This window comes from Phlebotomus argentipes, unplaced genomic scaffold (genome assembly GCF_947086385.1).
Source record: "Phlebotomus argentipes unplaced genomic scaffold, Phlebotomus argentipes genome assembly contig_5, whole genome shotgun sequence".
In the NCBI taxonomy this organism is placed as follows: Eukaryota; Metazoa; Arthropoda; class Insecta; order Diptera; family Psychodidae; genus Phlebotomus; species Phlebotomus argentipes.
Genome location: NW_026776165.1, coordinates 12064113 through 12092081, shown reverse-complemented (window position 1 = coordinate 12092081; position 27969 = coordinate 12064113). Strand labels below are relative to the sequence as shown.

The 27969-nt window shown below is 42.2% G+C and overlaps 4 protein-coding genes across 13 annotated transcripts; 3 read left to right on the top strand and 1 right to left on the bottom strand.

Annotated features, from left to right (window-relative positions):
• Nucleotides 1-5: 5 nt before the first annotated feature.
• Nucleotides 6-1003, top strand: LOC132256040 (testis-specific serine/threonine-protein kinase 1-like). Its single transcript, XM_059752218.1, has 2 exons — nt 6-548; nt 611-1003. Exons 1-2 carry the CDS (start codon nt 6-8, stop codon nt 980-982), a joined length of 915 nt encoding a protein of 304 aa, XP_059608201.1. The 3' UTR covers nt 983-1003.
• Nucleotides 997-23694, bottom strand: LOC132265986 (liprin-beta-1). Of its 10 annotated transcripts, none has more exons than XM_059766799.1 (11): nt 22334-22432; nt 19110-19553; nt 18401-18567; nt 7413-7637; nt 5721-6023; nt 4994-5165; nt 3954-4462; nt 3346-3882; nt 3148-3282; nt 1880-2304; nt 997-1807 (listed from the first exon to the last, which is right to left on the bottom strand). In XM_059766799.1, exons 2-10 carry the CDS (start codon nt 19216-19218, stop codon nt 2203-2205), a joined length of 2259 nt encoding a protein of 752 aa, XP_059622782.1. In that variant the 5' UTR covers nt 19219-19553; nt 22334-22432; the 3' UTR covers nt 997-1807; nt 1880-2202. The 10 variants fall into 10 exon arrangements, with proteins under 10 accessions (XP_059622782.1, XP_059622776.1, XP_059622778.1 ...); XM_059766793.1 differs by having other exon boundaries at nt 22129-22425; XM_059766795.1 differs by having other exon boundaries at nt 19110-19534; nt 22129-22425.
• Nucleotides 23695-23705: 11 nt separating this feature from the next.
• Nucleotides 23706-24278, top strand: LOC132265989 (coiled-coil-helix-coiled-coil-helix domain-containing protein 7). The gene is made up of 3 exons (XM_059766804.1): nt 23706-23856; nt 23915-24013; nt 24083-24278. The coding sequence occupies exons 1-3, from the start codon at nt 23812-23814 to the stop codon at nt 24188-24190; spliced, it is 252 nt and encodes an 83-aa protein (XP_059622787.1). The 5' UTR covers nt 23706-23811; the 3' UTR covers nt 24191-24278.
• A 2-nt stretch (nt 24279-24280) lies between these two features.
• On the top strand, nt 24281-25903 carry LOC132265988 (vacuolar protein sorting-associated protein 26C). The gene is made up of 4 exons (XM_059766803.1): nt 24281-24427; nt 24495-24638; nt 24703-25315; nt 25391-25903. Exons 1-4 carry the CDS (start codon nt 24371-24373, stop codon nt 25474-25476), a joined length of 900 nt encoding a protein of 299 aa, XP_059622786.1. The 5' UTR covers nt 24281-24370; the 3' UTR covers nt 25477-25903.
• The last annotated feature ends 2066 nt before the right edge of the window (nt 25904-27969 follow it).

The window sequence follows — 27969 nt, the reverse complement described above, 5'->3', positions numbered from 1 at the left end:
TAAAAATGTTTCGAAAGCAGACTGACAAAATTCCCAGTGAATCTCTGCAGAGTCGTGACAAACCTCTCTTGACCGAGGCTGAGCGCCAAATCTTCCAACAGCATGATTTGCAAGTGGACGCTCTGCTGTCCATGGGCGCCTTTTCGCGCGTCTACCGCGCTTCTTGTCTCACTTCCAATCCCAATCAGGCGCTGGCCATTAAAGTGGTGGACATGAAGATGCCGTCGCGCTTCCAGCGCCGCGAGGTGGAGATCTTGCAATCCATCCAGCATCCCTTCATCGTCTGTCTGCACAGTGTCTTCACGCACGAGCAGCAGTGCTTCATCGTGACCGAAATGGCTGAGGCCGGAGACTTGCTGGACTTCCTGCTGCGCCACGGACCGATTCGCGAGAACAGAGCGAAGAAGTGGACAAAGGAGCTCAGCCAGGCGCTGAATTATCTCCATGCCAGAGATATCGTTCATCGGGATCTCAAGTGCGAGAACATTCTGCTCACGAAGCAACTTCACGTGCAACTGGCGGACTTTGGCTTCGCGAAGCGTTTGACGGTGAGTTCTGAACGCTATTTTCGTCCAGAAGATCAATCAACCAATGAAGAATGCAATTGCAGGCCGACGATGAACTCAGCCGAGGCTACAGCGAAACATACTGCGGCAGTCTGGCCTATGCGGCCCCAGAAATCCTCCTTCGCCAGCCTTATCTCTCCAAGCCAGCGGATCTGTGGTCCTTGGGCGTCATTCTGTTCGTCCTCCTCAACGCACGGCTGCCCTTCCATGGCACCTTGCGCGCAATCCGTCGCCAGCAGATGCGGCGCTGCTACAAGTTCCGCCGCTGCATTCGATACCGACTCACGGCCGCCGTGCGAAGCCTCGTGCGGAATCTTCTGCGTCCCAACGCGAGTCGTCGCTTCACAATTGCCGAAGTACTGAACTCACAGTGGCTGAACGCCGATGAAGCCGGACGATCGGAAGCTTCTGGATGAAATGCCATGTGAAGTTCTGTCGTGAACCATTTATTCGCCCGTTTTACAATCTATCAAATTCTTAGTAAATCCTGTCAATAAATTAATACAATTGATTAACTGCCTATGAAATACTCATGTGTGTGTTTTTTTTTAAATATGGTAGATTATTACAATCGCTTAACTCAGGCATAATGATGATTAGTATTTAACTAGATCTGCTTAGCTACAATTTATCTGACTAACCTTGTAAATTTATGCGTGTCTCAAGAAAGGCAAAAGGCCAAGAAATTCAACACTGTTCATTTTTTTCTTATTCAGAACACACTCAATTGAAGGGAATGAAGAAACTGACTCTAGACATTATTTCTTCAGAGTTATTGTCTTTGGTAAGTTAATTAGGTTGAAAGGAAAAACAATTATACGTTAAAAAAAGAAGAAAAAGCTACGAATGATGATCATTATTTACAATGACGTGTGATTGTGATTTCTTGGTATAAAATGCTCTTGTTTACCGCCTAAAAAGTTTTTTTTCCTCTAACATTTGTAAGAAAGTTTTTTTGTCGCATTTAACAATTTTTTTTTCATCTTCTTGGCACTAAAACTGGTCCAAAATGGGATTCATTGAATGATTTTTCTTCATCCTTTATCTTGTGTCTCTCATTGAGCTTTTGCCACACGAAAAGCCCATCGAAACCATTAACGATTTTTTTTTCATATCTAACTCTCTGAAGGGGGGAAAATTATAGCTCTTTATGTGCAAAAATTCCTGTATCGCCGTCGTAATGTTTGCTCTTCGTCAATGCGTTGAGAGTTTACACGTAGTAATCCACGCATTTACCGTATCTGCAAAAAAAGGAAGAAGCACAGCAAAATCAGCCTTGAGAATCACTCCAAATTTGTCGCTCATGAGCCGACCTGAAGCTGTTTTTGTAGTCTGTCTGCTGTGGCTGCGGCTGGGCCGGAGTAGTGGCCGGCGGCGGCACCGGCGGGCGGCCCTTGGAGTCGCTGGCGAGCCTGAGAATGGAGGACGTGACGATGTTGGCGTTGAGCTGGCCGGACTTCGTGACGCGTGCAATGAGGCTGCAGTTGCTGAACGAGGCTGAACTCTTGACCTTCGGCGGCGCCGTCACCTTCATCGGCACCGTGCACGTGGCGTTGAAGGAGGCGCTGCGCTGCACCGAGGTCGACGCCCCACCAGGCCGGGCCGGCGACATGGGCAGGGACGCCACGGCGCGCTGCTAGGACGCCGAGGAGCGCGAGGACGTTGGTGAGTCGCTAGTTGGCGGCTGAGAGACAGCCTCGGACGCGCCCACGACCTCCGGAAGTGCTCGACTCTTCGTCTGTCCCCAAAGAGAACCACAGACGAAAAAAAACAAGACCATTAAACCTCTCGAGCATTGAGACATCGCGCGGCATGACTTTGTGATGAGAAAGTCAAGAGAACCACACCGAGATTTATAAAAGAAAAGCAATTGAATGGCATGAGAAAGATGCACTTGAAACAAATTAATCTTATTAAGTTTTGGTCACAAGAAAGAGCGAAGATAAAGATGATTTCTTGACAAAAAAATTGAGCCAAAATCTCGTTAGTATTCAAGCCAATGAGCAATTCAATTAAACACATCTGCCTTTTTAATTACTTTACACACAGACTTCAAAAGAATCCCAATGGTGTAAATCCATCTCTAGACGTGCGGAGCTTCTCTCTTTGCTAATGAATTGATAATGTCTCTCTGAGAAGTCAAAAGAATTACATAAGAGTTGAGTGAATCAGTGGAGCTTTTGTATCAAACAACTGTCTTTATATCCCAAAGATGTGAAGAAGAACTAAAGTTGGATGTTTAGTTTCACATTTCTCCAAATTTCCCCCATTTTCTGAAAAACTTCTCAAACAAGAGCCTTTGAAACGAACTTTCTTTATAATTCTTTCAATGAACAATAAACGAAAAGACATGGAATCAGAGGTTTTGTTAATTATAACAATTGAAGTCGAAGAAACCAAGAATATTGAGGGTAATTTCTGTGAATTTGCCAAACTTCTCAGCAATCATACTTGCAAATGGGTGGAGCAAACAAGTGGGCGGGGCCTAAAAATGTTCCTCTGTGTTCCAAAGGCTCTCAACACACAAACTATACAGTGCAATTGAGAGGATTAGTGCTGGTTAGGAAGTGTTAGAACTTACGGAAACGGCTTTGTTAGAAGACGATAGAACTGGAGTGTCACCTGAGGAGCCCATGGGACACACATAGTCACTCCACTCGTCGCCACCTTTGGAGCTCTTCTTGCGCTTCAGTGAGAACTGCGACTTCTTCGGCGTCTGCAGAAACAACAATGTCAATCTTCCTGCTCCTCTGAAAGACACACACACACAGCTTCTCACCTTAATCTTGGCCGTGAGCGTGAGCGGAGTGTAGCCAAGTACATTCTCAGCATCACGCTTGCTCTGGATCACGTCACGTCCCAGAAGCTCCTTGAAGTGGGTGGCAAGATGTCGACGCAGCAGCGTTTTGCTGGGCGGAATGCTAAGCAAATCGGCCAATAGTTCAGCATTGAAGCGCGGCTCGAGCATCATGAGCGCCCCATGAACGCCAGCGCCGCGCAAATTGGGCGCATACTCAGCCAAATCCACCACGCGGAGCCACTCCATCACGCGATGTGCCGTCCAGAGCGTCACCTGATTCCCCTCACTCTCCGTCACTTCGCCGCCGGAGCGCCGGATGAGGCAGTCGGGCGAGAAGTTGTTGTCGCGCATCACTTGAATGCCTCGTCGCAGGCTCGCCGCATGAAGACTGGAACTGACATGAAGCGTCGCCAGATCCTCCATTGTCAACTTGTGCAGCATCCTGCCATCCATCCTGGCAGCTGAGAAGGTGTCTTTGTGCTGTGGCAGCCCAACATCGTCCAACCATCGCAAAATCTGCGGGAAATCACATCGATTTTAGTGTGATAAAGCACTGAAGATCGACAGTGAAAGTCTTTCTCACTCACCCAAGCACAATCGAGTTTCCCAGCATTTCTAAACAGTTCATCACTCTCCTTCCCTGTCACTTCCGCCAGCGCCAGGACGATCTTCTTCCTGTGCAGTGGACTCTTCAGTCCCAATTCCTTCTCCACGTCCACCGGCGACGCCTTGACGAGTTCCACTCCGCCATGCTTCAGCCATCGCCTGGCCTCCTCCTCGTGATCACCCAGGCCTAGCTCCTCCAGCCACGAACACACGCTGTCCACGTCCCACTCGCCAAAGGGACGCTCAGGGCGCGCCTGCAGATTGCCACTCCAGCCTAGTCGCGCTCCCGCGGTGCTCCGGAAGCCGCCACGGCGGAAATCTCCCGCCTCCGAAGCCGGCAAGTCCTCCAGAGTGCCCGAATTGCTGCGCCTGATCTTCCCAAAGATGCTACGGAAGCTGCTCTTGGCCTTTGCACTGGGCGAAGGCGAAGGCTGAGGCGTGAAACTGCGCGACAGCTCATGATTGTCTTCAATAACTTTCTCAGTTTCAGCTGTTGTGCAGAAGAAAAGAAGACAAATACAATCAGTTGAACTGACGGATGAATGAAATTTACAATCACAGCTCGACAAATATACATTTTTATGTTATTTTTTTCTGTCTAAATTGTATTCTTGTGAACAACATCGATCGAGTCATGCACTTTCAGCTGGGTTATTTTTGGTCATTATTTGGCGCACAAGACAAAGAAAATATCAACTGTGATCTTTAATGTGTAAAAATGCCAAAGTTAGTTGAATGATTTTAACCACATTGATTTAAACGAAACATTAAAGTATAAATTGACAGTGAAAATATCAAATATGAATGAGCAAATGCATTGTGAGCGAATGGAGAAGCGAGAAAAAGTTGATTAAACTCAAAAAGAGGAGAAAAAGACCTAAATTCGGCACCGAAAACCCCCTTTTGCTTTGCAACCCCTTCAATCGTGACGGAGGGTGAAAGAGCACCAGCTGATGGTGATAGACATTGCCAATTGCCGGTGTCGATGCTGTTGTCGAATTGCCTAGCTTGGGATCTTTACCGAAAGCCACATTGCGCTGCTTCGGGTTGGCGTTTGAGTCCGTCGTGGCCACACTGGCGCCCTCCTGGCCGCCGCCGCCGCCCGCCACAGTCGTGGCCGTGGGGAAGCTCTGCCGCGGCAGGCTGTTGTAGTGCACCACGTCCACCTGGCGCCGGAAAGAGGCCGGAGGAGTCTGCAAAGAGACAAGCGAAAATGCTCACAAACTCAATCAACAGCATTCTTCCTCTCCTTGATGAACTCATTTTCTCCTTTTGCCCAATTGTGTGTCTTTTCACTGCAGCAAAAGGATGTCTTGTCTCTAAATTTAATTACAATCCCAGAAATGGCACAAGATAAATAAATTTACACAGAGTGCTCAAGGTTTAAAGCCGAGAGAAATTGAAATGTACATCATGGGGAGGAATTTCCTCTTCAACTGTGAATGGCAATCAGAGCTGAGAAGCTTCTAGATTAAACTCTATTAAACACGGAGAATTTCTTTAAGTTTGCAAATGATTTCAAAGTTATGACAAAATCAAAGAATTCATTAAAAATATGTTGCGAAAAGGGCTGAAAAGAGGAAAATTTGTGTATTTGAAACCATTCTTAGCATTTAGCTTGTGTTTCTTTACAATAAATTAGTGTTTTTCCATCAGAAATTCAACAGATTTGAACAATTCTGCACAGTTTTTATGTTCTTAATGATCACTTCGACTCGAAATCAACTCTGTTTGGGGAGATTTGGTACCTTGGGAGTGGCGGGCGTGGATGTCGAGTGCTGCTGCAGATTCCCGTGGCTGCCGCCCAGTGGGGTGGACGTCAGAGAGCCTCCGCCGCTCGTTCCGTGTGGCGGCGGTGTCGCCGGAAAGCCAGCCAAAGCGCGACTGGGTGCCATCGGAGGCCGCCTGTTCATGATGGAATTGTTGTTAATCTGACTCGTCCGCAACTCCAGATTCTCCCTCTCCAGCGCCGCCTGTTGCAGCTTCAGCTCACTCATGGCCGACATGAGTTCCAGCTTCTGCGTCTCCAGAGAAGATCGCGACAGCATTTCCTGTACAATGTGCAAAAGTCCGCGAGAAACAAAGAGAGAAAGAGAGAGAGAGAGAGAGAAAATATGTTGTAAATTGGGCACTATAATTGCTGATATTCGAGGCTGTGATGATGATGTGAGAAATTGAGTTAATGCATGGTAATATGCTACAATTTGCATCCACTTCCCAAACCTAATTGCATGAGTAAGTTAATTAAGTATTTATGCATGAAGCGAATTAAAGGCAAATGCAGTGAAATTTAAGCAGGGGAAAAAGAAACCCTTTATAAAGGACATTTTCAAACCCAAAAGTCATAAAAATTTGTGTCACGAGGAAGCACAAGACGAAGGATATTTGCCAATAAATGTTTATAGCTCAAGATAGGAGAGCAATTTCCATCGGAATTAGTGTCATTGTCAAGGCGATTAATTGAATTAGCCAGAAGGCATGGCTATGCGAGCACCTCAGAAAATCATTACAGCTCATTTTCCCTATAATTAGGTTCATAATTTAATGCACTGTGAAATTCCATCACTTCTTCTCGCAGTCCTTTTTCCCCACTCTCTGGCAATGAGGAAATTTAAACTGAAATTTCAACTTTTCCCCCATCAAATTATCTTCACAGTTAATTGCGAATAATCATCAATTATATCAGCTGGAAATGTTCTCGGGCGAATTTTATTGAAAATCTATGAATATGAATTAGTTGGTTGAGATCGAGAACAGAAGCAAAATATTCACATCAAAATGGGGAAAAGTATTATAAATCGTTTCAACTCAAAATGAGCTTTCAAACTATTCCGACATTTTAATTGAAAAATTTTCTGCATGTAACAATCATAAACTTTAACACAACCGAACAATACACAGAGAATAATTTCTCTATCTACAAAAACTCATTTATTTGGACAAACTGAATGAGATTTCCATGCATAAAATGAAGAAAAAAAAAGTTCTGTAATGAAAAGTATGGACATAGAAAAAGCATGCAAAGCATAAAATATGCAAGCGTTTCACATTCATTTGAAGAATAAAATTATTAAATTCTTTCTCTTCACTTTCATATCCCAAATTGCAATGTGACAAACACAAGAGTACTTTCCGTTCTGTATGCGCGTCAAAGAGACTCATTTTCAGTCCTTATTGTGAAATTCCTTCCGGACAATTAAATAAAAATGAGAAATCTTAATGAAAACATTGTATATGTCATTCAAATATCTTTTGCATGCTGTGTAAATTATTGCAAAACATTGTATAAATCAAACATTTCCTAATAACACACAATTCACATTTCGTGCAGAGCATTCCGTGCAGTTCATCCCCCCAAAATATCCCTCTGTGTTGTGTGTGTGTGTGTGCAAATGTATCGTGAAAATAAGGATTTTTCCTCTAATAAAAGACGGCAGTACTTTTTGTTTGTCAATCTGGACGCCAACCAAAGTGGCAAATACGCTTACTCGGTGCAGCAGATCATCGGCATTGCTGAGCAGTTGCGTCTTCTCCGTCAGCATTCGCTCCAGGTCGCTGATCTTCTCATTCTGCGCCGCCACTTGCTCAGACAACACCTGCACCTGAAGCGCCAGCGACTCCTTGTCGCTTTGCAGACGTCGCAGGCGCTCGTCGATGTCCTGGCGCTGTGCGGAGGAAAGAGTAAATGGAATTGTTAACAATTGATTCAATTGGAAAAATCAATAGATTGACACACGAATCAGAATACCAGCGTCTAGTGGCTTTTCATTGGGATGTTAATTAACGCGACAGTGGCAATTATCAAAGCTGAAAGGCAAACAGATTGAGATTAAGCGGATCAAAATCTATACACAAAGTGCTTGCAAAATCTCATAACTCTGATAAATTTTCCTAGGACGCATTTGTGAACCAGAATTTCGCAAAATATTAGTGTGTAATCAAAGAACAAAAAGCAGGATAAACGCGAGCTAATCGAGGACCTGATTAGGGCTCCAGTGACTGAGACGTTCGCATGAGCAACAGGGCGGCGGAGGCGGATGATAGCGCTGACAGCAGCCGTACAACTCCTGATGGGATGCGTTCAGAGCTCCACTGCTTCCGTATCTGTACATGTGATCCTGATGCCGCCTGTGCATCTCCATTAAGCGCAGCTCCTCGCGACTCGCGTGGCACGAGGGCCAGAAGGGATGCGGCGGCGTTTCCCAGTGGTACGGATACGATGGCGGCGGAGGCTCCCAGAAGCCCGGAGACTCCCTGCGATGTCCAGGATAACTCCCTTCGGCACCCTCGAAGGAAGATGTGCGCGGCAAGTGTCTCTCCTGGTGCTTCTCCTTCAGCTCTGTCTTGTCTTTGATCAGCGAGTGAGCGCTGCGACTCTTGCTGTCCCTCTCCTGACGATTCGTCGTCACCTGACGCCTCCTGTCCAAACTGCCCGCCGGCCGTGGCGGCTTGCCACTGGGCACAGTTGAGGGTGTCGCGGGCAGAGATTGCGGCTCCTCGGAGCGCACCCAAGTGAAGTCTTCGTCACAACATGTGGAGTCATCTGGAACAGAGGGACAAATGGTGCTTTTTCTCATGGGGAGAACCCGAGATTGTGGTTATTGCTCTCCCGCGTGACACACTTTTGACGGTCGCTTCAGTAAGAGTTCCCCAGGGAAATCTACACTAAACACATGCTTCACAACTTTTCCAAATTAATTCCCTCTGACTTTTACACACGCAAAAGTCGTAAAAACCACCCCCCAATTTGCAAAAATCACAAGCACGCAAAGACACCATAATGCTCATTGTTTTCCAACTCAGAAAGTTGAAGAACAAACTAAATGTGACTAAATCTACCCCAATCTTGTCTATATTTTCATCAAAGTTTCTCATGATACGCAACAATTTGTATCTCCGCTCAATCGGTTCCTCTTTTATATTCCCCTCCGTTTATTGCAAACATTTCATAAGCGGAGGAATTTCCGTGTCAACCGCAATTTCCCGGACATCTGTCGACTGGCGACTTAGTATGAGCTTTTCTATGCTATAAAACTTTCTCCGTATAATCCAAAGTGCACAAATTATACATTCAGTTGATGACTTGCGAATAGTCCTTGTGGAAAAATCAACACTTTCTCCTCTACCGAGAGAGAGAGAGAGAGTGAGACAGGAAAAATGTAGTAAAAATCAGTTTTACCACAAGAAGATTGCCTGGTTTCTCTGAAGTGCTCCAAAATTTCGAGGGAGGAAGCATCAGAACCGCCAAGAATAGGCGATTTGTCAGCATAGGGCGCCGTCTCTTCGTCAGATGTCGACCAGATACTCTGCCTTGGCGTTGGCATGATCTTCTTTCCCATCAGTGTGTCCTCGTCATCGGACACAGAGACCACTTCATCACCCGAATCCATGTGCCTGAGATCGAAACAATCCATCCGGGACATCAAATACGCCGCCACGGACGGATGGACGTCGACATTGTGCACTTCCGTGGCCTTTGACGGCACCGGAGGCAGAGGAAGGTCCATGAACTCCGTGTCATCACTCGAGAAGTCCTCTTCGTTGCACTTCACTTCACTCTCACTCATTTTTGCCAGCCAAGTTCAGGAATTGCAAGAATGACCGCGCAATCAGCCAAAGGCGAAGAAAAGGAGTCACATTATGAGAACACAACCAGAGCACAGAAATAAAATTGAAAATAGTGGCAGAGATGAAGTCAGACAACAGAGACAGTCAACGCGAGATTAACGAGAAGTTCGTCGTCGTCATGGTTGGGAAAAAGCGCGACTCTGTGCGCTTGTAGGATTATTTTTATTGTGTCTAACACACGGCCTATGGTTCTAATATTAAATCCAAAGGCGTCACTCATTTGAATTTCATCTCTCTAAACACCATTGCCATCACACACTCATGCCACACTCTCTCCAGAAGGAGAGACATTTCCATCAAGAGTCTCAAGAGCGTCACCGCGCACAGTTGAGGAAAACTATTTACAGCATGAATTCAAAAAGGGGTGAAACATATTCGTCTCTTTTAATTCAATTGACGCCCAAATTAGATGCAAGTCTCGCGAGAAATGCACTCATTTCTCCCGCCAAGTAATTATCTGGGCAGACAGGAGAGGAAGAAAAACTTTTTGAAAAATCATAGGTAGCAAAATTTAAAGCATTTTTCCATGCCATTCAACTGCAACAATAACCACGTGAGACTTTGTGTGGCAAAAGCCAAACTTTTCCCTTCAGAATATACATCAATTCTCTCGTAAAATTACAAATTGAGTGGAACATGAGGTATTTTTAACCAATATTGGAAGCATGCCAAAATAATTGGAAAGCACATATAACGAAAAAATAATCAGGAAGAGTGAAATGTGAGTCTAAACAATTTTTATGGACTCGCACAAACCATAGATAATTCCCTATCGAACTATCTCTCTCTCACTCTCTTCAGTTTACCTGAATATGGGGAGAAAAAGAACTGAAATTCTTGCATCGTATTTATAGAAATTCCCCCATTATATTCGTATTAGAGCATTGTCACAGATGAAAAGGGAGGAGAAACACAGAAAAGCATGCATTTTTGAACATGAACATTTCAGCAATGAGATGAGAAAATAAACATTTTTCATGTGGTAAGGAAGTATTTCAACATTTTCTCGTCATCAAATCTACACACCAAGATTTTGAACATGTCTGGAAGATTCTTCCCGATAAAATATTCAAAAGTGCAACAAAGCCCAAAGGAATGAAAGAGCTTTAGAGAAACTCTAAAACTAATAAAAAATATCAAAAGCTTGAGATGAATGACGTGTCAAATTGTTTGAATAAATTTACACAATTTCACACCGCAGAAAAAGCATCTGGAAAATATTTCTCAATGTCATTCTTAGCAATTCCCGCTCAGTTTCCCTCTTGAAATCACACTCGAAGACAAGGAAATCCATTGGCTATTATTAGCGTGATGATGTTGAACTGTTGGGTAGATTTTCTCCAATAATGGATGGAATTCTTGGGCTCACAATTGAGAGGAAGAAATAGGCAGAATTGAGTAGAAAAGTCTGTACATAAAAGTTTTCATTTCGTCTCCAAATTGTGACTCTCTTTTCTTCCTTCTGCCGACAAAATTACATGATGAAGCACACAATTTCGTGTTTCTCGTTCACAACATCAATTGCACACTGCACTGTATTTTTCCGCACATCCGGAAAACTTGTTAATTTTTTCTCTCTCCCCCTTTTTCACTTTGAGGAAAAAAAACACAAAACTGACACAGAGAAAAGTATAGCACCATGTTCCACAATGTGTAACAATTCCCTCTGCAGTGGTCGGAAATTGTGTAATAACTCATTCCACCATTGCTGTCAAATTATCACTCAATAGAAATTAATGATGTGCTCTTAAGATTTCAGCAAATTGAGGGAGAGAAAATGGTTTTGTGCCGCACAATCCATTGATTTCCCGCTCTCCGGGGAAAATAGCACAATTATTTATTATTGTTTTATCGTGGCGTGACTGAAAAATTGATAAACCCCTGCCTTGCATACCCAAAATCGATAACGAATCACTTTACTCTTCTCACCCAGCAGCATCAGCAAGTGAAGATACAACACAAAAGTGTGGGTGTGAGTTTTGCCTTTGTGCAGATTGTTGACGTTTCTGGAGCAAATGTTGAGTATTCAATCAATAATAATTCCAAGCATCCAAAGGGAGTGAGAAAGTGAAAGGCTGTAAGTGCAATTGAGACATTTGGAGAATAAGTAAGAATGTCTCACTCTTCTCAAGAGGCATCGAAAGGACTTAATTCAAACATCTGAAGGTGGTAAATTTACAAGATTCAAGAGAAACTCTACAACCTTAAAAAGTCAATTTCCAACCATCAGAAGAAAACTCCAAGAAGTGATAATGCAAAAAAGGGTTTCACTGGACCAACACGTCGATGAAAAAGAGAAATCGATTTCAACCTATGTGGAAAATCATCTCAAAGTGTGTCACACGCGGAGACCTTAACTCAATCCACAGTTTTCTCACCATTTTCATCCTCATCTGCGCGCTTCTTGCCAGTTGTGGCTTCCTCGGAAATGGGCTCCAGCACTTGTCTCTGCTCAGAATCCGACGTGGAATCCGATGAGCTGGAATCCGTCACTTCTGTCGAGCAGTTTCTCTCCTCCTCTTCCGAATCCGTGGCATTTCCCTCTGTCGACACACTGCTTCCGGCTCTCTCCTCCCTCTCGCGCTGACTCCCTGGAAGCGCCCTGGGTGCACTCCTACCAGACATCAGCCTCAGCGGTGGCTTCTGACGATTGCCATCCGCCACCAATTCACTCGCGTTCGCCTTCAATCGCGGCAATTCACGCATTTTCACGCTCACTTTTCACTCAATGGCCGGCAAATCTCATTACAAAAGTCACACACTCACTTGATGTATCCCGAAGTGTTGTATTTCACGTCACATGATTACGTGGATTGATTGCAATGCCAGATATTTTCCTATTAATTTGTCCAACAGAACATTTCAAAGAGAAGAATTTCCCGTCAGGAAGATAAGATTGTATCGTCTGAAGGAGAGATTCTTCATTGAAATTGCACGTCTGGAAAATCCAATAGTGCTTTTTTTCACTTTGAGATTGTAAAAATAATTGACATTTTTTGTGCATGACTTTGATGTCTGAGTCTGAAAGTGTTGTAAGATAGAAAATTCTCACTGAACTATTTAAGGTAAAATTGAATGTCAAACTATCTTGATCACCTTCAAATATAAAATTTACCATTTCAGCTAATACTAATCAAATCCCAGATGGACAAATCCATATTCATCGGGTTCTCAAATGCATTTTTGTCAAATGAAATTGGCTGCCAAAACATTAAATTGACTGCTAACTTGCAATTTCAATTAAACACCATAACAATTTAATTGATTAAATTCCAAATGGAATTTCATCATTTCAACCGATTAATCTCACTGGTGGGCAGCATTAAATTGAATAAATATGTGGTTTCTTTTCTTCTTGTTGTAGATTATAAAGTTTTTTGAGAGGAGAGAAAAAAAGGGCAAGAAAACCAACACGACAAGCAGCACTCTTTTTCCACCAGATTTTCATTCCGGCGGCCGAAGTTGTACTGATGATCGTGCCGCGAGTTGGCCGATCTGAGAGATGCCTCTTCATGTAAACATATGGTTTCCTCAGAGCCAACACACCAGACTCCGGCCTGAGACGAGAATATCAATTAAATTGCCGGTCGCTCCCCTCTTCGCGCGCGCCTCTCTGAAAATCCCCACATATTGTGCGCTCTTGAGCAACTTTTCGCATTTGCGGAGGAGTCCAGGCCATTGTAAGTGAGGCAAAATTCCACACTATTCCACCCACTTTCTTCACCATCACACACACACACTTAAGTTTTTCTCTACCAATTTTGGGTGGGAAAATCTGTAAACAATTTCCAACAATTATACACCACACATCAAGTGTCGGTGATCGATTTCCAAGGCAGAGAGTGCGACGCACAAATTACGAGAGCATCGAACTTTCCAGAAAACACACTCTATTGAAAATCTGAGAGACACAAATATATCACGCGTACAATTTTGCATTTACCACCCATTCCATTGCGCCCAAGAGGAAAAACCATCCAGTGGAGTGAGAAGAGAGACATACAGAAATAAATCTGTCGACATGAAACCCTTTTCAAGCACGCGATAGGAAGATTCATTATTGCTCCTTCTTCACCTCCATGAAAAATCTCTGGCGAGGTTTTTCCCCCTTCTCCTTCCCTCCCTCTCTCCCCCCACCCGCCATCGTTTCTTGCAACTGGGAACAATCAGAAGAAAGTCAAGAAATTACGACATTTCCACTTTCACCACCCCTTCAAAATGCGGAAAAATAACATGAAATTTGTTAGTGATGAAAGACAAATGCGCGCGACAATATAATAAAAGGGCGGATAAGGAAGTGAAGGCGAGTCTCCTTAAGATTGTGTTGAGTCAAAAGGCGGATAACAAGGAATCTCAGAGAAAAAGTCAAGAAACAATAAAGTCGAGCCACATTTCTTCACTAGAAAGTCCATTAATATGCAGCTTTTTCTCCAGAAGACTAACGAAAGCTTGTGAACTTTCAAGGATCAGCAGCAGTTGGTTTTTTCTTACTCTAATTTGATAAACAGAGAATTCTCAGCGTTTTCATATAGCTAGACCGATAGAAGAAGAAATTCAATCTGTTCGTTGAAAGAAAAAGGGCACGCTATATTCCCCTATTTTTTCATTTTCAACATACTCAAGAAGTCTAATGGATTGATTAATTTTCTTTTCCACAATCTCACCCGCATTTATAGCCATAAAACTCACACGAACTTCCTCTCGTATCAAATTCACTGTTTACTCAGGCTTCTCTCATCAAATTTTAGCACACCATCCCTTCATTAACGCGCGTCCTTTTCCCCTTCAACACAGGAAACATTACCTCTTCCGCCACTTTTCACTGGAATTTTTTCTCTCCCCCTAATTACCGACTCTCTTTCACACACTGACCAAAACAATTCCATGCACATTGGAATGTTTACTTAACAGGTAATTGAAATTGCATTCGAAGAGTGGAGAATATTTCAATCCATGAATATTCAGCACTTCAATGTACGAATAATTCGGGGAAAAATGCACTGAATGCATGAAAATGGATAAATATTTCCACTCCCGCCTTCATATTTCGAAGAAAAGGTATTCGGAAAATTCACTTTAATTGAATTCACTCTGGATATTCCTCGGGGAATTGCCTTTTCTCTCGCGCCACAGAGAAATTTCAATATTTGAGAGAGACTAGGAAAATGCACAAGTTCACAAAATTTGCTAATTAACCCAAATTTGTACACAAAACGTGTTCATGCCTGATAAAAGAGGCCTCGTTACTTTAATAAAGATAAAATGCCTCAAACTAAAATTAGATTTTCTTCTTCACACACACACACACACACACACACACAATTTTCCACAGTCAAATTAACTGGTGGAAATTGGAACATAAGAGGAAAAGGCTTCACATGAAACACATTAATGCCTTTAAGTGTGTTTCACACATTTGCTATGTGTTTTGCTGATGAGATTTACGAATAAGAACTCTATGAATTTAGAGTGCAAACCATATAAATTTTTTTTCTATTGAAGATTAACCATTGAAATTTGAAGACAGCATCGGAAAATGTGGAAACAAACCAATTGTATGTCATTTATCGCCACATCCGAGCCACTCTACAAATGAACCCATTCATAACTTAATCTAATTGCCAAGAGTTTGTGTCATTGAATTGCCATCCAACAAGTCTCACAGTCTCAGATGTTAACCGCACGCCAATTTAAGCTTAATTCTTTGCATTACGCTTCCATTAAAGTGCCTTTGTGGCTTTGGCTTGAGGTTTTGTGTAAGTGTTGCAGGAAAATATAAAGTATAAGATGAGGGATAAAAGGAGGATTTGTGGATTACAATTCATCATCTGTGTTTAATTATGTGGGAGAATGTGACTGAAAAATCCCACAGTTTCTCTCTCTCACTCTCAAAACTCTTTTCTGGACGGCCAATTTGGCACGAACCGGCAATTAGGGTGTCATCATTTTTGAATCTCTCCTGCGCTTTATTAGGCTGTACAAACCCCACAAAGTCCCAGGAAAGCTCACAGAGACTGAACAAACATATAATGGAAGGTGTCTCTAAGGGATTTCCTGAGTCACAATGAAATATTGAATGAAATCCCTCATGTCCACAAACGCATCAAAAAAGATGAGATTGTTGCTTAGAAAATTGAGATTTTCTGGAAGGGAAATTCGAGGACAAGAGGAAGACTCTATTTTTGGTCTCTTCAGCCATGATTTATGTTCTACACTTGCTAAATTATCTCACCAACACACATACTTTCATCCCTCTTCACACAAAGTCAAGACTATTTTGCTACTTTTCCCATCGCAAAGCGAAGAGAATGAAAAAGTACATCCGACGAAAAATCCCTGAGGGAAATTAAAAGAGCATGTTGTCACACTGGAAAAGAATCATAATAAGTGTAGTAGAATAATTTTAATGAGACTTTAAGTGTATTTCATAATAAAACATGAAACATCTCAAATTTAGAGAAAATACAACAAGAATCCCTGAAGATAGAAACTATACGAGTGGTATTTGCAATTTCTCTGCATCTTCTCCACTTGGAAACAAGCAAAATACCACGGAAACCATACTAAACACGTGAAAGAATCTGCGGGTTGAAACAAAAGGCAACAAACTACCCAGCAAACAATGACGCTGGATAGTTTGAATACGAGGAGAGTGTCCTTTTGTGATAGTCCTTCTCACATTCAACGGCAAACATCGTCAGTGTGCAGTGATAAAGCTTCAGCAGGTGGTGAAAAAAAGACCAATGAGTCTGACAAGGAGGCTTTTGTTCAACACTCTTGGATGAGGAGCGATGGAACTTTAATGATTCCATCAGGTATCACGTCACTGACAAGCCATTAGGCCACGGAGAAGATGAAGAGATGACGGGCGAAATCCAATTGACCATCAATGCTGTATTTGTCAGGGGGAATAATCAAAGATGTTGTGAAAGAGATATTGATGCGCATCAGATTTAATTGAATTTCTTTGACAATTTCCCAGCACAGCAACACACAAAAGGATCGATAACTGTGACAATGACATTGAGTTAAAAAAAAATTAATAACGCAGCGAGTGAAAAAGAGTCCTCGATAGGATTAATACCAAAATTTCTAGTGAAAACATGAAAATCCCTACAGAAGAATCTCGAGAATGTCCACAACAGAGACACTCAATTGTCCTCCTGATTTCCAACCACGATAAATAAATCCGGCATTCATCTAAATTCAGAGCAAGCCACACACTCCGTGAAATATCCTTTGCCCTCCTCCGCACATGAAACGAGGGAAATATTCAAATTTCTCTTTACGGCCACCCAGGAAAGAAATGCTGAAAATCAGCACAAAAAGCTCAATTTCAGCAAAAGGAAGAAAGGAAAAAAACACGCGCGCACATACTCTATAATAAAAAATATCAAACTTCCGTTTGGTTTGCATTTAGAACAATAAAGGAAAAGTTATAAAACACCCCACAAAAGCTCACTCCTGATATTCTTAACCACAGGAGTTGTCTTGTTGAATCCCTCAACGTTATACAAAATGTACATATCAATGTATATAGCAACAAAATTATGAGAGAAGAAAAGTTAAAGGGTAAAAGCGACACTTTTTCACATCCCGCCTCTTCCAGAGTCATATAAAAAGATATTTCAAACCTTTTTGGCTTGAGAAGGCTAAACACTGAGAGGAAATTATCAAGCGATCTAATAATGAAGAGAAAACTGCCAATTAGAGTCACTGAAATGTGTGAAGAATTCACACGTTGCTCACAAACTTCACACTCTTAATATACATATTTATAAAACATAAAAATATTACTCTCAGTGTTGTTAGGATGTAAAATATTCCACTCGAATCACTTGAGGGAGGCCACAAAGAAGTCTTCTCGAGGAATAAAAATTAAACAGAAATCCTTGCTATTGCAAAAAAAAGGATTCACCGCACAGCATTCTCACGAACTCCGCTCAGGACTGAAATAATATCCTCATGAATATCAGAGAAGCGGAACTGATTCATTTTGCATACTGTTCAGTGAATTTGGCCCAAAGCCGCGGCATAGAAGAGCGGATTTGTGATATATTTCACAGGTGAAAATCACAAAGATGACATTAATTTTCGGAGGAAAACCCACACATTCTCTTCTCTGCATACACTTTGACTTTGAAGTTATTTTATCCACAAATATCTTTGCATGCTTGGCTTTCGTGGCAATCAATGAATTTCCATTCAATGGAATTTCCATCCAAAATTGCATGGAATACACCGATGTAAGGCTTCCGCCACAATATTCCTCTCAGTATTTATCTGGTTGAAAAGCCTCGCGCCTGAATTTCCCTTCCTCAGAAATTCAATTTCGACCATGAGGAGTAGGAAATGTTTTCTCCCTTAAGAGAGAGAGAAGAGGTCAAAGGGAAGTAAATTGACAAAAGATGTCTATCATCACTTTTCCCACCAGCAAATCTCGCTCGCCTCTTTGCGCTCAGTTTGCCCACAACATTCATTTTCGCCATTCATGAAAAGAGAAGCTCTCATCCTCCCATATATGCTCATCACATACACAGTGACAAACTACTTAGTATTCACGCGGCATCTTGCAATTTATACGAACGCGTACATCGAGGCGACATTCTCGGCAAATGAACGGCACCACCCTTGAATTCATTTGAATTTCACAAGAGGTTGGAAATATATGTGAAATTCATAAATTCGCACTCCATATTAAAAATTGTCCCACTCCACCATCGACGCTGGCATTCATCTTCGTTTTTTGCATCTCTTCGGCGAACATTTATGTATACACAACAATTGAGAAAGCACTCACCGGCAAGTGCGTGTCGAGCCACGTGTTGATGATGCCCGCCGTGAGTGGATCCGGAGCTGGTGTGGCATTTCCCAACTGTTGGATGCAAGTTGACAGCGTTTGAGCAGCATTTAGAACATTTGAGCTCGTCACGACACCATCATTGGGAGGACATCTGTTATTTACGCCTGAAATACACAAAATTAGCGCAATATTAGGATTCCCCGAAGTGAATATCACCCCATTTCATATTAGATTCACTCATATGATAACTCACAAAATATGCATTTAGAGATAAAAGCTGCTTTGCAATTATATCGCGCATGTTTTTGACCGAAATTATAGTTTGTATTTCCCTTGATATAATAAAACTAGGGTGAAAACCAATAATAATAATAATAATGCATAAAACCAAAATATACTTCTTCCTTTAATTGTAGTCAAATTGCTGTGTCTACAATTAATGGCAAAAAAGTGCATTTCTGTTGATTTTTGTGTTTTAATATGTGAATACAGCACCGAATAGTTCTTATATCGTGCAATAATATTCATTGTCATGTTCAATTTTCCGCAGACATTCTTTGTAAGCTTTTACAGACGATTGAAAATCAATTTCCGCGGAAATTGCACTCCCTTATGCAAATTCAAACACTTGATGGCGCACTGTGCACTTGGAAAAAGAATTCAAAGTGCATCTCTCTCTCTCTCTCTCTACTCAGCCCCAACTCACAGGAGGATGTGGCGCCCTTCAGCTCTTCCACGGTTGTGGCGGAGGGCAGACTGCCATTCTCATGGGGACTGGGATTGTTGCATGCCCGAAACCACCACCAGCGCGTCATGAGAAGAATCGCAGCGACGCCCAGTGATCCAACTGGTCCCAGTAGAGTTCGCAGGAGGTCAACTTTGGCTGGCTTTGGCGGCACAAAAGCCAGAAAATGCTCATAGAATGTCCTGGACTTGCCCACGAAGCACTTTCGCGAAGCCTCTTGTCTGTTCACTGAGAGAATTAACCACACACAAGAATAGAGAGTTCCTCAAACCGCCTAATATTTGGCCAACACAGCACTTTTTTTTTTTACTTTTTCACGAAGCACAAGGATGATTTGTGAAGAAGCTCAACGAATTTTAGCACTTTCTCAACACTCGTCCTATTGTCTCAAATATAGGTTTCAGCCTAAGGTTAGTCACATACAGGACAAGGTTAGGAAATATCGATAGATATATTGAATAACAAGGAATGTGCATTTGTGCCGGAATCCCGAAATAATATCATATTGAAGAGACAGAAAGCAATAAAATTCTCTCCATTCTCTCTTTCTCTTTGGCCCTTTTATTGAAAGAATACCCCCATTTTCACAACGTGGGAAATTGCTCATAAATGAGTAACTCTAGTATATTGGGGAAAAAATCGATTGATTCTTATTGTGTCACCCTGAGTTTGCAGTTATTGGCGAATGACTATTGCATCTGCCTTTCACAGCATCATACAATATCCATTAGGAATCCATGTACAAGGAATTGCTATTTGTGTCAATTGACAAACATTCTGAATATAGCAATTGAATTAAACATAATTCTGAGATTAAATGAAACATAATGAAAGACAAATGCTCTTTTTCCCCGCCTCATATGCAGATTGAAAGCACACAACGCCATAGATGAAATGCATTCATGAGCCAGTGTGAAAGCGTCGGCAGTGAAATCGATGAGAGTGTCCCGTCAGGATAATATGTGCCTATATATCATCACAGTAAACGCTTGATAAGCTCCGGATATGTAGGCAAAAGTGACTGCAAAAGTTCCTCCATGATGAGAATAATTGAGCACAATTCTCATCGTGATTTTCACCGTCAATCATTTCCTGCATCACTTCTTGCACAAGGATCTATTCCAGGGAGTCACTCAACCATTATATGGCAATCAATTCTGCACGTGGAAGATTAATTGGAAGGCTTTACACCCACTCAAATCTTGCTGTTTAATTTGGCTCAAATCAAATACACATTTCCCTATAAATTTAAGTGTAAAAACGCTCCTTTTATTCCCTCAATGTGGAAATTTATTCTTAGTGAAGCGACTTTAAGTGATATATTTGAGCAGAAGAGACGCTGAAAAAATTACGGATTAAATTACAGAGTGTGCAAGATAAAATTACGACGCTTACTTCTCATTTGTGACTCATTGTCAGTGGAAAAGATATTACAAGGTTGGAAGAAGAGATGGTAGAGACACGAAAACCTGTGATTTTTAAATTATACTCAATTCTCTTTGAGATAAGATAAGGATATATCACAGAATTTTCCCCCTTTTCTCATGTCTCTCTCTTTCTCTCTTCTTTGCCATGGCAAATATCAATGGAGGGTCTTTTATTCCTTGGATAAAAATGTCCAATACAAATATTTGTTGTGATTTGAATATCATAGAAATAATAATGCGAATCGTGGAAATAATATAAGAAATGCCCCAATACAAAACCACCTGTTGAATCAGCACCAAAGTAAATCTCGAGCAGGTTCTCAAGCATTCACTTCAAACAAACAAGGGACAATCAATTCCCTTCGCAAACCTTTGGTAAATTGCTCGAAGAATCATGGAGACAGAGGGACTACTTTCGCAGGGAATAATGGGAGGATTATACGGAATATTTTCCAGTGATTTCCTCTCCCCTCCCTTTCTTGTTTACCACGAGATTGAAAAGCAATGCCATTGGGTAGCATGGTGAATCTCCCACTGCTTCAACCTGACACAGAATCACTCCCTCGACACACACAGGAACTCTTTTGTATGATGTCATTCCACTTACATTGCCATTCCGGCATGCGCTTAGTCTTCGCATTATGTTCACCCCCTAACCAATGACCCCCCTCCGACGCCGTTCACAATCAATGCAACAGCAGTGATATCAGAGAAGGCCTTCATCTGCCCAATACAATTCCATGTGGAAAATTAATCCTGTTTACGATACCTTATCATATTATGCAGGTCGGCTTTTAGCAATTGGACGAGAAGAAAAAAACGTATGGCAAATTAAGTAGCTATAACAAGGAAAAAAAAGCTCCATTTGAAGCTCAATAAATTTCCCGTGAATTCCAATCACACAAAGTCCCTCTTCCTATTGTTTCACACTCAAGAGAGGAAAAAGTCCCCCCAAAATATCTAGGCAGGGTCACAGAAATACCGGCTGGAATAGCAGAGGAACTCATTCGACTTTCATGTGTTGTTGAGAGAATTGACAGGGGAACAAAATTGCCTATTTATAGTCTATCCTCATGTTTTTTTTCTCGCGTCCATTCCATTGTTGTACACGCTGTTGATTCGATTTTGCAGCTGGTGGACAAAAGATAGGAATAACCATCAGCCATGGAGAGAGATCTATTGGAAGACTCTCGACAAAACACCCAAACTATACATCAAACCCATAACTAAGCATTCCTTATCGCAACATTTATAAATTGAAAAGCCATAAATCAAACGGAAGATCATTTCCGCGAACACCATACTGATAAAAAAAAAAGCGTGAGAATATCGTAAAATCAACCTTTTTGCCCCTCGTGAAATAAATACCATAAAAAATTCCAGCAATTCAATCTCCAATGATTCCTTGCTATATAACACTAAATTAGAGAAATGGTGGTAATTCGATCTGTGCCTTCGACCTCTTCTATCGCGCGAAAAAGGATATCGAATTTGGCGAATGCGATTAAAGTGAAGATTATTCCATTGCTTTCTGGAAGGGCTTCTTTTTTCACTTTTTATTCTCGACACTGAGCACTCAATTTAAATACACCGCAAATTGCAACATTATCGCCAAATGTGTTTATCCACTCCCGAAATTTCCACACCCTTCATGGGCAGTTCATTTCCAATTGGGGAGAGGAAATTTTCCTGGTCAAATTAACCCCTAAATAAGCCGGTCACGTAGCTCAAAGGAAAGCACTGAATATTTCCACTAACTCCTCGTTAAACCACATCCAAGGCGACTTGCACAGAGGGGCGAATCAACCAGTACGACAGGGATCTCGACAGTGAATAACCACCCCAATTGAGTGTCAAAAGCACACACGCTCGACTCTCGCTCTCCCACAAATCCTCTCTTTATGCCTCAGAGAGCTAGAGGGAGAGAGATGGGGGGAGAGAGAGAGAGACAGAGAGTCAAAGAGGCGAGAAATTGGACTGCTACTGATAAGAATGATAAGAGAGCTAATTGGTTTGTTTGTTTTCACAATAGATGTGATTGAGAGGGAGATTTTTGAAAAAAAACAAATTGGATAAATCAACCAAGAAAATTTGTTGTTCTCATCAGTTAATATTAAGACCCTCGACAGTCTGATAAATCTTAGGCAGTGGAAAGGAAAAAAAGATGAGAAACATTAAAGTAGATTTACGCACTTGAATGGCCAAATAGGCGTGGCATTCAAGTAGGCGGAGCATCGAAGCTGAAATCCTTAATTCACATCTATTGAATTGGAACTTCTTATCAAGATTTCCGTCTAACATTTTCAAATCCGCCCCTGAATTTTGTCACAGCTTTTTTATTACTATGCTTTTGCCGGTATTTTATCTTATCTTTTCATGGAGATTTCAAAAAAAAAATCTCTGCACTTTCTTATTGAAAATTCCGCAACCCCATAAATCGCCACTTTGACTGGCGCCCCTCTCAATTGCTCTTCTCGCTCTCCGAGAGTCTCTCTTGTGCCCTCTCAGCACGAGTTCATTGAATGCCTGTTGCAACACAGACGGCTTCTTTAGTCCCAAATCCCCGGCTTTGTCGGCTGATGAACGCCACACTCTCTCGACCCACCGCCCACTCTCCGTGGCCAGGAGGCTGAGGAAGCGAATGAAGTGTTTGTGAGGCGGGCTTTGGCTCCAATTTCCCACCCGGAGCGAAGCAAATTGGACAAGAGAAAAGCCTAGAAAGACTCACCGGAAATGATTCCATCCATTTGCTGGAGCGCCGAGGCGAGTTTCACACCCGGATTCTCGGACTGCTGCTTTCCCGGCACGTTGTCTGTCACCTTTCCCATCGCCACTTCTGGCTGCAGGCACTTGATCAGCACTCTTGGGCAATGTTGTGTGTGAATTTGAGGGCGGAAAAGGTGAGATTAGCAGTGCTGACGAAGCGGCACGGCCATTGGGAACACCTGTGGAATGTTTCACTCAAAACACACAGATTTTCACCAGATTTCCACTTGTTGTCTGCATCAAACAACTCTGGTCAACCTTGGGTATGAATGTATGGAATTTTTAAGAGGAGAAACGCCCTCAAAATATAAGAAAAAGATGAAAATGAGAGAAAAACACAAAATCACAAACACGATTTGACAACTTAATGCTTATCTCACTGGCCACCGCGGCGCTAAGCGTGGGAAAGTGGGTAAAGATGTAACCTCATTGTTTTGTTTACATAATTTGTGAGTAGAAATATCTGGAAAATGCCGAAAAATCCAGATGCAGAGAAGAATAACCCCTGTCTGAAGGTAATGCTGCACCTGAATTGTATAGAAGGAGCTTAATTGTGGTTTTCTTTTGATGCAGGAACAAGAAATGTCGTACAAATGTCTGGATAAGAACAATTACGATCACGGAAAATGTGAGATGTATTTCCAGAACTACAAAAACTGCAAACACTTCTGGGTAAGATTTTTTTTTTTCTATTTCCCAGCGTTTGTCAGCAGTATAAAATTAATCAGTGTGCAATTTCAGGGAAGAGTGATGAACGACCGGAAGATTAAAGGCATTCAACCTTATCTTCCTAATATCGCCGAAAGAGAGTCTATAAAGGCTGAATATATGAATGCTTCGCCCAAGTAGCACTTGTTATCTCCATTTATTATCTGATTAGAGAAATTTTACTTATAATAAAGGCATAATTTTTCTATGAAAGTCAGGAAAGTAGAAGCCGGGAAGGCGGGAAGTTCTTCTTCTTATTGCATGCAGCGCCGTTGTGGTGAGTAGTGGCGAAGAGTATTGAGTTGTCAATAAAATCAAAACATGTCTGTGAATCTCGAGATCCAACTTTCGAGGGCCAATAAAATATATCACGAGGAGGTAATTAAACAAATATACATGAATAATTGTGGGTTGAGGTGTCATGTATCAAATTCTTTTTGAATAGGAAACACTCAGGGGCATCGTCAGTGTGATTTGTGGCTCTGAAACGAAGCACGATGGCATTTTCCTGACTATGGAGGGAGTTGTGAATCTTCAGCTCAGCAACAAGAATGTGGGCATTTTTGAGGCATTCTACAACTCTGTGAAGGTATAACATGTATTGGGTGTTTTGTAATTGTGAGAAAACTCACTCCCGGTCGGTTTCTCTGCAGCCAATTCAGTTGCTGAATCTTCAGCTCGAGTTATCTCCACCCGGAAAACTCCCATCCGGACGCACAGATTTCTCCTTTGAGCTTCCTCTGGTGTGTCGCAAAGAGCCCAGAATCCTGTACGAGACATATCACGGGGTGTTTGTCAACATCAATTACATGCTGAAGTGCGAAATGAGACGTAGCTTCCTGGCCAAGAGTGTGCAGAAGCAGCAGGAGTTCATGATTCAGTACAAGCCATCGCACAAGGAGAGCGGCAATGAAGTGCACTTCACCATCAGTCCGGAGACACTGCAGAAGAGTGCCAAGGAGAGAATTTCCATTCCCAGATTCCTCATCACGGGACGTCTGGATGCCACTGAGTGTTGCCTGACGAAGCCCTTCACAGGACACGTCACTGTTCAGCACACGGAAGTGCCCATCAGGAGCATCGAAGTGCAACTGGTGCGCGTGGAGACTTGCGGATGTGCCGAAGGATATTCACGTGACGCCACGGAGATACAGAACATCCAGATTGCAGAGGGAAACGTGTGTCCGAAGCTTCACATTCCCATTCACATGATCTTTCCGCGACTCTTCACGTGTCCAACGCTGCTGACGAAGAACTTCAAAGTCGGTGGGTTTTCGACCATATCTCCTTCGGCATCTGTTTCATTTGGATTTTTCACGATGAATTCATCTCTCTTTGCAGAATTCGAACTGAATCTCGTCATCCTGTTCCAAGACGACTATCTTGTGACGGAGAATTTCGAAATTATCCTCAATAGATGTAACTAAATGGGCCGCAGGATGAGATAAAGGACGACAGACACTGAATTGTTGGCCTTTGTCTAATCTTCTGCACCGCCTGAAATTGTGGCTTTCATGTGAAATTTGCCAAAATTGTCGTCATATTTGAGGCAACGACGCGCCTTGAAATGGTGCAGATAAGCGCGCTAATGCATAAACTTTATCCATTCCACAATTACGATGCTTTGCGCTCTTGCCTTTCCATTTCCAGAATTGTGTGTCTGTGTGTGTGTGTGAAGAATGACGGCCAGAGGAGTGAAATGCAGGGGTGAATTTGGGAAGAATTTTCCCGTCCTCAGCAAACTGCTGGACAAAGTGGAATCAACACAATCTCAAGACATTCTGTCTCACCTTCCGGTTTTGAAGAGCATCTTCACTTCAGGATCTGCATGGAAAATACTAGGAAAACACTTGAGAGTAGGGAAAAATATCATAACAATATTGCACAAGTTATTGTCAAGGAATTGTGAGTTGAGGAGACTTTAAAGTCTAACATTCTTCCTCATTTGGGATGTATTTTGGGTATTTTGTCAAGTTTTTGAATGTCTCGCCAATTTGCTGAAGAAAAAAGCACTCTTTCTCCTCTGAATCCGCTTCTGTTGTATCGCAGGATAACTGAGATGAAATTGTCCAAAAGAGGTAACAAAATCCCGATGGAGCACAACTCATTTTACTTATCAGCCTTATCCGAGGCTGTCCATCAGTGGCTGTGAGGAAATTGAATCTACTATGCCACTCTGCAGCCCAAGAGGCATTTAAGGGTGCAAATGGGAATCGATGGGACGTGTTTATCGGAGTGGACAGGCCGATATGTGTGTAGTTTCCCATCGTAATTTATGACACACTCTCTCGCCATCGCGCATTATTGTGACTTTTGTATTGAACTTGTGGAGCTTTCTCAGGACTTTCTTGGGCGAAATGCATACTCATAAAGTCCTATTACTTAAGGTTTAGTGCGACAAAGCAGAGGATGGAAAACCCTTTCAGTTTGCTCTTAAACTTGCTCTAGTTTGTTCACTTTATGCGATGCTTCCTGAATATTCATGATGTCAAAGGAAAATTTGATGGCATCTCAAGACTAATGCGAATAAAGATTAGGACATGAGAGAAAGGACAGAAAGTCACTTTATGAATTTATGAATTCCGGTGAAGACTTTCCTCCTCAGTCAAGTCTCTTTCACAAGCTCATAAAAATTCCAGTGGTAATTACGAGAGAGAGAGAGAAGTCTCTGGAGAAAAGCCACTAATCCTTGCATAAAAATTCATTGCATCACCCAAGGCTGTGAGATGAGATGAAGATCCTTCATCTTCCATAAACGCGATAAATGAGGAAAAGAATATTAATAATCCCACAAAGATAATTAATAAAATTGCTATTGGGTGTTGAAATTGCGGTGTTACGAGGCATTATTGCCGCTACACTTGCGCTGGAGGTCCAAGTTTAAATTGGTGGGAAGTGAATTTCCTTCCCGTTGAAGCCGTTCCTCCTTTTTAATTAGTCACTAATTGAATTGCTGCACGAGACCTCCCGGAATACAACTTATCCTCATTATCATTCCACCACTCCTTCGTTGAATCCTCGCGGAAGCGCGCGCTCTGCAATTGTCACAGACACTCATAATTGACAGATTATTTTTCAATTTAGACCCAAATTGCTAATTGTCTTCTCAAGTGGCGGATTAATTTCCTCATAAAGGGCAGGAGAGAAGGCCTTTGTGCGGCGGCCACTTGAGGAAGCGTAATTGGAAATGTTCATCAAAGAAAATCATTGAGAAAGTTACAGAAATACAGCAATTAATTAGTGAAGCAATTTGATTATATCTTCGCAGGAATTTTGATAATTGACATTTTAAAGGAAACTTTTCACAAGCAATCAACTCGGTAAAGTGAATAACCAGGAAGAAGAGCTAATTTTTCTCCCTGACGGACATTAAACGAATAACGATCATCAGTGAATTTATTGCAGCAAAAGTGTAACAGCGAATCATGAATTATACGCGAAGTGCAGATAAACTTAAGAAAAGTCATAATGATTTTAAGTGAAAGGCACAGTTAATGAAGCATTTTCCATTCGCTTTGCGCCCCTTTTTTCGGGCCTTTTCTCTTCCCTCCATCCAAAAACCTCAGCGTGAGTTATAACGTCGAGGGGATTCGCTTTCGGCGCGTGCTGTGAATGGGGATTTTCCGTGGTGTTTGGCGATAAGACTCTGATTCTTTCGTGTGTGATTTATGCCGCTCATGGGCAAATTGACTTGGTGACGAACATTTCGCCAAGTGAAAGTGCCTCTCAATGCAAATTGGCAAAAGTGAGACTTTCCCTCTGATCGACTTTATCGGCGCAAATCGTAAATTTGTCCCCCACCCCCACCCCAGATCGATTTTCGGGGGGCAGAGAGAGGAAAAAGCGAAGAGTGTGTGTCTCTTGGAATTTCCACTGACTTTTATGGCAATTTAACAGCAAGAATGTGTGTGCCATTCTTC

Bases quoted from the DNA above. Each gene is read 5' to 3' on its own strand.
- LOC132265986 (XM_059766792.1), bottom strand. The intron at 5,166-5,720 runs GTACCAAATCTC...GTCTCTTTGCAG, and splicing joins CCACGCCCGCCACTCCCAAG to ACTCCTCCGGCCTCTTTCCG. The intron at 3,283-3,345 runs GTGAGAAGCTGT...TTGTTTCTGCAG, and splicing joins CGCTCACGGCCAAGATTAAG to ACGCCGAAGAAGTCGCAGTT.
- LOC132265988 (XM_059766803.1), top strand. From the start codon at position 24,371: ATGTCTGTGAATCTCGAGATCCAACTTTCGAGGGCCAATAAAATATAT. The intron at 24,428-24,494 runs GTAATTAAACAA...CTTTTTGAATAG, and splicing joins ATAAAATATATCACGAGGAG to GAAACACTCAGGGGCATCGT. The intron at 25,316-25,390 runs GTGGGTTTTCGA...CTCTCTTTGCAG, and splicing joins GACGAAGAACTTCAAAGTCG to AATTCGAACTGAATCTCGTC.
- LOC132256040 (XM_059752218.1), top strand. From the start codon at position 6: ATGTTTCGAAAGCAGACTGACAAAATTCCCAGTGAATCTCTGCAGAGT. The intron at 549-610 runs GTGAGTTCTGAA...ATGCAATTGCAG, and splicing joins GCTTCGCGAAGCGTTTGACG to GCCGACGATGAACTCAGCCG.
- LOC132265989 (XM_059766804.1), top strand. From the start codon at position 23,812: ATGCCGAAAAATCCAGATGCAGAGAAGAATAACCCCTGTCTGAAG. The intron at 23,857-23,914 runs GTAATGCTGCAC...CTTTTGATGCAG, and splicing joins AGAATAACCCCTGTCTGAAG to GAACAAGAAATGTCGTACAA. The intron at 24,014-24,082 runs GTAAGATTTTTT...GTGCAATTTCAG, and splicing joins AAAACTGCAAACACTTCTGG to GGAAGAGTGATGAACGACCG.